The 10,098-nt window shown below is 35.7% G+C and overlaps 2 protein-coding genes across 2 annotated transcripts; both read right to left on the reverse strand.

The window, feature by feature from the left end:
* Window positions 1–540: 540 nt before the first annotated feature.
* LOC142217137 (olfactory receptor 1496-like) lies at window positions 541–1,482 on the reverse strand. The gene has a single exon (XM_075285328.1). It carries the CDS (start codon window positions 1,480–1,482, stop codon window positions 541–543), a length of 942 nt encoding a protein of 313 aa, XP_075141429.1.
* A 6,821-nt stretch (window positions 1,483–8,303) lies between these two features.
* On the reverse strand, window positions 8,304–9,233 carry LOC142217138 (olfactory receptor 5V1-like). The gene has a single exon (XM_075285329.1). The coding sequence runs from the start codon at window positions 9,231–9,233 to the stop codon at window positions 8,304–8,306; it is 930 nt and encodes a 309-aa protein (XP_075141430.1).
* Window positions 9,234–10,098: the final 865 nt, after the last annotated feature.

Below are 10,098 nucleotides of genomic sequence, written 5' to 3' on the forward strand. Positions count from 1 at the left end.
TATAAATGTACTTAAATATGGTGAAACACATACACATTAGATATCCCTGTGTCCAAAAATACTCACTCTAAAAACTTATCTATTCTCCAGTATGTAATTAGGAGAACAGTGCACTCTGTACGCCGCCCTCTAGAGGGCAGCATCCTTAACATCATGCATGACTCAGTTAAAAAGTCTATTTAATCATGATGTGGATTGAATTGCCAAATTAGTATTTCTATCCCAAAAGGAACAGATTCCCAGCTATGGACAGCGCTGTTTCGGCCTATTGGGCCATCCTCAGCATAGCGTAGGGATACTGATTTGGCAGAGTGAGAGACTATAGACCAGGGTCAGGGGATAATCGTACACATCAGGGAGCGTGTGTGCCTACATAGGCAGTACAGTACTTGTAAGTCTCCGTTACTTTTCTATTTATTTTGGTTTTCAAATTCTAGAGATAAAGTCTATAAATGAAAACAACAGCTATCATAGTAGGTCCTGGTGTGTCCTTAGGAATCACATTATCAGTCATTAAATTATCACTAATTTTCATGGGTGTTAGTTTCGGGCATTATTCTTTGAAATACACATTACCCTCACTAACCCCAGTAATGCAGATTGCACCCCGGCATTCTGTAGACTGTATATGATAGGATTTATCATGGGGATGACAGTGTTATATATTATATTGAAGACTATATCCAGAACATCAGAGTACAGTGGTATCAAGAAACCTGTCAAACATGTGCCATAGTAAAGAGCGATGACGGTGATGTGGGATGAGCAGGTGGAGAAGGATTTTTTCCGGCTTTCTTTTGACTTCATCTTGAAGATGACTAAGAAAATATTAGCATAAGAAATAACAGTGCAGATCACCGGAATAAAAACAAATATCAAAATATCTATACCGATTAATATAAAAAAGATTTGGGTGGTTGTGCAGGTGGTCTTTGTAAGGGACTTGGCATCGCAGAAGAACTGGTGGATGATGTTGGAGTGACAGGAGGACTTGTACAAAGCCGATAGTATAAACAGGGAAGAATTTAGAGATGCAGCTCCCCAAATCCCGAAAGATATCAGGATACAGTTTCTATGACTTAATATACGATGATAATGTAAGGGGAGACAGATAGCGACATATCGATCATAAGCCATAACAAATAAAAGAATGTCTTCGGCTACCCCTAATATTGCGAATATGTACAACTGAGTATAACATTGTGCGAAGGAAACAATATGATCTCCGGACAATAACATGTACAGTAATTTAGGAACCGTGACTGATGTACAAAATATATCTATAATGGACAAATTACAGAAAAAGAGATACATTGGTTTATGTAACTGAATGTCCAGATATATGACTGTGATAATGGAGGAATTGAAAAGTACTCCGACCACATATATCAAGAAGAAGAAAGCGGAAATCAGTGGTTTCATCTTCATCTCTCCAGCAAATGGCAAAAGGTAAAAATATTGAACAGACGTCTCATTCTTCATTGGTATTTAGTTCATTTCTAAGAGGAAAAAACAAATTTTTCGTAGATATGAGGAAGTGATATCTAACCTATCAATTACTTCCATAGCACAAAACAGAGGAAGAGGAAAAGTAAGTAAAATCTACTGTAAATACATAACTGGTCACCTATGGTATTCCAGTGGTCACTCCTGGTGATTTAGTGGCCATCCTTGAAGGATTATTGGTTAATAATGGAGTTTGTAGCCCACTTGTATTAAGTATCTAACTATGTTCCTTACTTATCAGTCAAGAAATTGGCTTTCAAAATATGGATAGTTATCTTAGACTTTGTTCACATTTTCACATTAGGTTCCAAAGAATGAGGGTTTATAGAGACGATGGGAAAATCATTTCTGTTAACATTGAGTGGTGGAATTTACATTGAAGCTAAATTTGAGGAGTCACCTGGAGAGGTATTACTATTTTGTGTTAACCATTTGTCATGATACTATACCTCAATATTTAAAATAAGGGGATATGAAATTGTAGTTTTTGTCCCAAGACACATTGGATAATAAATGTTACTGTAGTTATACCAGATGTGAAAGAAAATGACCTTGTAAATATACACACGTGGACAAAATTGTTGGTCCCCCTCGTTTAATGAAAGAAGACCCCACAATGGTCACAGAAATAACTTGAGTCTGACAAAAGTAATAATAGATAAAAAGTCTATGAAAATGAACAAATGAAAGTCAGACATTGCGTTTCACTTCAACAGAATTAAAAAAAAAATAAATAAACCTCATGAAACAGCCCTGGGAATTTATGATAGTTCCATAACTTAATATTTTGTTGCACAACCTTTTGAGGCAATCGCTGCGATCAGACAATTCCTGTAACTGTCAATGAGACTTCTGCCCCTCTCAGCAGGTATTTTGGCCCACTCCTCATGAGCAATCTGCTCCAGTTGTCTCGGGTCTGAAGGGAGCCTTTTCCATATGGCCTGTTTCAGCTCCTTCCAAAGATGCTCAATAGGATTTAGGTCAGGGCTCGTAGAAGGCCACTTCAGAATAGTCCAATGTTTTCTTCTTAGCCATTCTAGGGTGTTTTTGGTGTGTGTTTTGGGTCATTATCCTGTTGCAAGACTCATGACCTGCAACTAAGACCAAGCTTTCTGACACTGGGCAGCACATTTCTCTCTAGAATCCCTCAGTAGTCTTGAGATTTCATTGTACCCTGCACAAATTCAAGACACCCTATGCCAGAGACAGTGAAACAGCCCTAGAACATAACAGAGCCTCCTCCATGTTTCATAGTAGGGACAGTGTTCCTTTCAATATTTGCTTAATTTTTCTGTCTGTGAACATAGAGCTGATGTGCCTTGCCAAAAAGTTTTATTTTTGTCTAATCTGTCCATAGGACATTCTCCCAGAAGCTTTGTAGCTTGTCAACCATTTTTATTACTTTTTTCTCTGACCATTGTGGGTTTTTCTTTCATTAAACGAGCGGACCAACAGTTTTGTTAACGTGTGTAACTCCACATTTCTACACTATATCATGACTCACCAAAAGTTTTATTTTTAATTATTTCATTAATAACTTTTATTATAATCATTTTTAATTAGCTAAAACTTTATTAACAATAGGTTATAAAAGATCACATCCATCAACCTCTAGTATAAGATAAAAAAGTCAAGGCCTAAAAACAAAACATGCGGTTGGATTCAGTGACTTATATTTCACAGTTCAGTGGTCTAAGCACATGAAAAATCTTCATAAAAGCTGAGGCCACAAAGTATGTGAAAAAAGCATTTTTTTGTGCTAAACTCAGGAGTGGATATGGCTTACTATATATTTTCCATTCCTATTGAAGCCACTTTTGGGTTTGGCTCAGAACACAGGAAAATCTGCAACAAAAAGCTAACATGGGGCCTCAGCCTTAAACCCCTTTTGGCTAAGGCTCCATGTTGCGAACACGCAGCTTTTTTTTGTTGCAGATTTTGTTGCAATTTTTTGAGCCGAAATCAATAATGGCTACAAAAGGAATGGGAAATATATAGTAATTCTTATACTTCTAACTTCTGCTGAATTTAGTCCTGATTTTGGCTAAAAAAAAAATGCAACAAAAAAAAAGCTGCGTTTCTGCAAGGTGGGGCCTTAGCCTCAATGTTAAAATCTAAAATGGAGACATTAAGTTAAGTCTGATGCTTTTACAATTTACTAGAATGTAAAGGGTTGAAGTTCAGCCTGATATTAAAATTATCCTACTATTTTTTTATTTTTTACATTTTTAAAAAAAATCTATTTCCCTATTATTTCATGATACGTTGCACTCTACACAGTTATTATATATGAAAATATTTTATTTTCATCACTTACACATTTTTAGGTGTTCCACTGAAGATCTGTATGTTGGAGAGACCGGACAGAAACGCAGAATGAGAATTAATTCACATCGCCATACAATTAAACAACAATAGAATGGACCTTCCCGTGACAAAAAATTTCAGCCAGGAAGATCATAAGATCACCAATGACATGAAAATTTAGATTTTAAGAGGGAATTTTAAATCAAGGAAACAGCGACTGATTCATGAATACAAGTGCATGACCCTATTCAAGACTCTGGATAGTGGAATGAACCTTTCACATGGGTTCATGTCATTCTGTACAAATCACTGAACTAAGACAGCCATAAAGATAAAGAACCTGGGAACTATGAATTGTTTATTTGTTTTTATATGTATATAGTAATAAGCCTCTTCCCCTCTCCCTCCTGAAACTGTGTCCAGTTGTACATAAATATGCAGCCTTCAGAAAGTGTTTTTAGATATATCGGAAGAAGAAGCCAGGAAGCTTCGAAACATTATATTCTGTCATCATTATGAGTTAGCCATTAAAAAAAGGTATCACCTATTGAAGACTTGCAATTTTTATTGTTTTCTTTTATATTTCATACCTACTGGCTAACACGGTACAAAAACAAACATTTTCCTTATACATTTTTAGGTGTTAATTTTAAGCGTATAATTAATGTAATTACATTCTTACAATTATGACCCCAAGGAGTCTTTACTGCTGGCTTTGCATTATTGCTAAATTGTGTATTTCAATAAATACAAATAGGGAAAAAATAATAGAAAAAATAAATAAAACACATAAAATGAAACAACATACCATTAAAGTGTCCACAACATACAGATATTATATTTGTAAAATTTGTAAAGCCTCAATTTAATATAAATAATTCTTGTAAGAATTTTTCACAAATAAATGAATTATCTGATCCATGATGTGCCATAGCTGTCAACAATATAATGTATGATCATTTCGAGTTCTGCTTGACTTACCAGTATAATAACACAAGAAGGTATGGGATCAAGACAAAGAGAAATCGGTATCACTCCACGGACGTGAATAAAAAAAGTCCTTTATTCCATCTGATATAAACTTACAAAGACATCAAAAACGAAGAAAAAAAAGAAACCCGAAACGCGTTGGCGTTTTTTAAATGTTTGTCATTCTTTTTTTTCTTCGTTTTTGATGTCTTTGTAAGTTTATATCAGATGGAATAAAGGACTTTTTTTATTCACGTCCGCGGAGTGATGCCGATTTCTCTTTGTCTTGATCCCATACCTTCGTTTGTTGGTCCACAAACCTATCGTGCACCCCGCCCAGGACTGATTACCATTCACGGTGAGCTCCAATACCTTCTTTTTCAAATCTATAATAACACAAGGTTTGTCCAGAATTTTTTTTTTATTAGAGTGAGAGGGAGCCGTGTTACAGATTTATGTAGTGGAGGACAATACACAACCCGATAATTATAGATATTAAATTACCCAGGAGGAATAAAGTCACATCACCGAAATCACGTCTCTTGTGCCCTGACAAGATGTTTACTAAGATCTATCATCTAAGATTTTGTTTTACTGAGCATTTTTTAAATTGCTACGAGATTTAGGTCTCAAAGGTTTCAATTGTTTTTTTTTAACCAATTTACCGTATATACTCGAGTATAAGCCGACCCGAATATAAGCCGAGGCCCCTAATTTTACCACAAAAAACTTGGAAAACTTATTGACTCGAGTATAAGCCGAGGGGAGGAAATGCAGCAGCTACTGGAAAATTTCAAAAATTAAAATGGTCAGAGTTTTTGGGTGCAGTAGTTGCTGGGTGCTGGGGAAGGGGGGGTGTTTTGGTTGTCTGTCTGCCCCTTCCCTGAGCTTGAGGACTGTTTTTTTCTTCCCCCACTTAGAATTCAGCCTGGCTGAATATTGGTGGATCTGCAGTGCTCCTATTAACCCCTTCCCGACGGAAAAGGAGCACTGCAGATCCCCTATATTCAGTAGACCGGGCACTGTCAGACACAGGGATACCTAATGTGTTTGTGTTTTGCAGTAATTTTCTACTTTTATATGTATTCTAGGGAAAGGCGGGATTTAGAACTTTTATTTATTTATTTATTTTTTAAATCTTCCTTTTTTTGCACTATTTTATGGGAAATTCTATACATTGATATTGTGGCTGGTCATAGACCCCCCCCCCCCCCTTAAAAAAAATTGTTTCTTTTTACTGACTCGGGTATAAGCCGAGGGGGTCTTTTTCAGCACAGAATCTGGGCTGAAAAATTCAGCTTATACTCGAGTATATTTCAGAATTCTGTAGGCAGATGTATGCATCTTTTTAAAATTAGATTCATGTACAAGTGCAGTAGAGACCCTATGTACCTTTATGAGACCCCTATTATAGTTATGGTTGAGAAAGGAAAAATATCTTTGTACTGTGTTAGCCAGTGGATATGGAATATAAAAAATTGAGAGTCTTCAGTAGTTGATCCCTTTTTTAATGGCTAACTAAAATCATGACAAATTGCAAGTTTTCGAGGCTCCTAGGCCTCTTCCTCAGGCATAGTTTAAACACAATTTCTGCATATTTATGCAAAAAAAGACACAGGAATCCAAAATTTTTAAAAAAATTTTGCTTATGTAACGCTACTATGTAATTGATATGTAGATGTTCCATGCCCATTATCTGCTTTAAGTTTTACAACCCACGGTAAAATAAGATATGATGGAACCATTCATAAGTCTTTTTGATACTTTTTCAGATGCTCTCAAATTTCGTAAGGAATAATAGTGGCATGTGATATGAAAGCGGAGGGACCACATTGTAAGATATTGAGATCTATCAGGTAATAGTGAAGTCTTTTGGTTAACAAAATATAGCCCTGTGTTTTGTTGCAAATTTTAAATGAAGACATTATATTTATAGTAAACAGAGAGAGTCCAATTCTGAGTCTTCCTATATAATAACTGGAAGCCTAAGACATTGTTTTACATTTAGTGGAAGTGGAACTATGTTTATAGTCGCAGAACTTGGTTCTATAAAAAAAATTAAAATAACTAAAATATAATATATTTTAGTTATTTTTCAATTTTTTTGTGGGACCAAGTTCTGTGACTATACACATAGTTCCACGTCTCAATGGGTGCTATCTACACAAACCACCAGATAGGTTTCTTTTGTCTGAAGGACAATGTTCTGCACCTACTACTATTCATTTAATGTATACACATGTCACATGTTATGGCAATTCTGTTTGGAAGCAATACCCTAATGGCACCATTCCTATTAAATGAAACCTAGTTTTAAATTGTAAGGTCTGTTACTATGATTTGCCCCATCCTCCACCCAGGAGAGTACTAAACAACTGGAAGCTCAAAGTCTTTATTGTAAGACTTCTAGATTTGGAAATTATAACTAAATTGTACCATAACACAATCCATAAATCTAATTCATTTCAGTGTAACTGCTCAAACAACACTATCTTATACTTCATATCAGCTGTGTACATCCCCAGTCTAAAGATATTGAACAAAGCTTTGAGGAATTGTCTCATCAACCAGTCTAAATGTAGCCTGTGGTCCACAGATGTGATTTGCTATGGCTCCAAAGAGATTCTGAAGAAGATGGAAGAAGAACCAATATGCAATGAACACGTCAGATAAGTGCAGCATCATACGATCAAGGTATGCAAAATTGACAAAAGGCCCACTTACATTGGGCACAGAAAACAAACTGCACACACGGCAAAGACTTGCTACTCACACAGTTAATGTCACTGAAAAACTGCATAAATTTCATCACATTATAAACATAATACTGATACACTTCAGTGTCTCTGCTGACACTCACTATATCCAAGTGTTCTTCACTCTACAAAATCCCAGGCAGATGTTATTTTCCAGCCCAACTCTATGTCTTATTAAAAAAAGAAAAAAGAAAAAAAAAAACCTAAGCATATACTCTTAAAGGGGTATTCCCGTAACTCTTGTTCTGAAGCCTGAAGGCTCTGTACTCTCTTCACTTCCTGGATTTCTCGCACATTGGTGGGCGGGGTTTCACTTGCTCTGCTATCTGCTATGATCCACAGTATGACGCTGATGTGGAAACTGATGTAGCAGAGCTGGCTTTGAGTGCGCTTGCATTATATACAGAGGTAACCAACTCCTTATCTCAGCTCTTATCTGCCAAATTCAATTAAACCGGCTGATAACTGGAAAAGCTAAAGATAGACAGCACAGTAATCCCAGAGCTCTCACCTCCCCCCTCCCCTATATGAGGAGCTCCGTTGCTTGTCATCCTCTCCCTCCCCCCTGAGAGCAGGCAAAAGCAGGCAGCTACGTCACTTGACAAATGAGCAGATAATCCCAAGGGCCAGTGTCAACAATGAAGTGAATAAATTAAGATAGTGGCCAAACAAAGCAGTTTTGATAAAGCGATGTATTTAGGAAAAGTCATATCCACATAAACTAGCAATATAGATAGAATCCTTGTTATGGAACCCCTTTAAGGTTCAAATTTGTTCTCCTCTGACTTTTCCCCCCATCAATTTCAGTAAAGCCCTCCTTATATCTTTGTTCCGTATGCTGTATATCAAAGGGTTCAACATGGGAGTAATGGTTGAATACAGGATAGAAAGGGTCAGTTCAAAGACCCTGGTATCTTTTAATGGTGGCATTATATACACAGACATCCAAGTGCCATAGAACATGGTGAGGACAATGAGGTGAGACGAGCAGGTGGAGAAAGCCTTTCTTCTCCCATCACTAGATTTAATATGTAAGATAACAATGATGACCTTAATATAAGATAGTATACTAAACAGAAACGGGCAGAAGCCGAATATTACAGTTTCCATGTAGGTAAATAGCTTGAAACCAGCATTCGGGCAGGAAATTTTGATAAAGGCTTTGAAGTCACAGAAGAATTGAGGGACTATGTTGGAAAAGCACAAAGGTATATTAGATGTTGTCAATGTTAACAAAAGTGAATTTAAAAACCCAATGACCCAGATGACAACAGTGAGCAGGATACAGTTCTTCTTACATAACATTGAGTGATAATGTAGAGGGTAACAAATGGCGATATATCGATCATAGGCCATAATGAACAGTAGTAGATCCTCTGAACTAACCACAAAGCTAAAGAAGTACATCTGGACGAAGCATTGGGTGAAAGACAATGTATAGTCACCAGTCAGTAACATATGAACTAACTTAGGGACTGAGCTGGTTGTGTAGCAAATGTCGATGATGGACAAATTACTCAGGAGTAGATACATGGGGGTGTGTAAGTGCCGATCTCTATATATTACTGTAATGGTGGACGAATTAGCAAGTACTCCGATCAGGTATACCAGGATGAAGAAGATAGATAAAAACGGTTTATTCTCTTCACGTGCAGTAAAAGTCAAGATAAAGTATTCATATGTGTGATTCTCCATTAGGTCTTTCTATTAGGTATATAATTTGGTTAATTACATTTTTTTCAAATGTTTGGTATACACAAAAAGATAAAAAGATTCAATTCTAACTTTGTTCAAGAATTTTTTGGGAAAAATTTTAACCACAAATGTGAATTGCTGAACCATACTCAACATATACAGTATATGTATGCATAACTATCTCTGGTCATACAACATAGAGCTGAATAAACACAGTAGATATATAATACATTTATTTATTATTGTATATGAGTTTTCATACAAACCATGTAAAATTCTAAAATTATATAAAAGAGAAAATTGTAAAAGCAAAAAAATGCAAAAAATAAAGCAATAAAAATCTACAACTCCCAGCTGTTGAAATTTGTTAATTTCAATTTCTTTTTAAATGAATTTCTAGCATTTCCTGTGAATGGCATCTTATCTATCCTGTGACTTATTTCTTGTGTAATTTCTAATCATTTAATACCGATATCAGCAATATTCTGATCATCTTACCTCTTAGTGTAATTTGGTGAGTTCTGTAGATTCCCTATGATAAAGATGCGGTATATATACTCTGTTGTCAACACACAAAGGTGCTTCGGGATCCACTGCTGGGACAAGAACCAATGATTGCTCATATTTATAGTCACGTTATAGGAATATAAAATTACATTATAATAGGCCTCTGGTGATCTAATTTTTTTTAATTGTAGTCTAACCTTAATTGATATGATGCAATAATACAGACTAAATCAGAGAATTTTCACCCCATATTTTGATTTGTTAGATTTTATTAACATGGTGGGTGTACATATTAAGATCATGTAACATTTAGTTTATTATTTTAGTGATTTTTATTGTTTTGTTTTTAGAATTTGTT

Source organism: Leptodactylus fuscus, chromosome 8 (genome assembly GCF_031893055.1).
Source record: "Leptodactylus fuscus isolate aLepFus1 chromosome 8, aLepFus1.hap2, whole genome shotgun sequence".
Taxonomy (NCBI): domain Eukaryota; kingdom Metazoa; phylum Chordata; class Amphibia; order Anura; family Leptodactylidae; genus Leptodactylus; species Leptodactylus fuscus.

Coding starts and splice junctions, on each gene's coding strand:
- LOC142217137 (XM_075285328.1), bottom strand. CDS start 1,482: ATGAAGAATGAGACGTCTGTTCAATATTTTTACCTTTTGCCATTTGCT.
- LOC142217138 (XM_075285329.1), bottom strand. CDS start 9,233: ATGGAGAATCACACATATGAATACTTTATCTTGACTTTTACTGCACGT.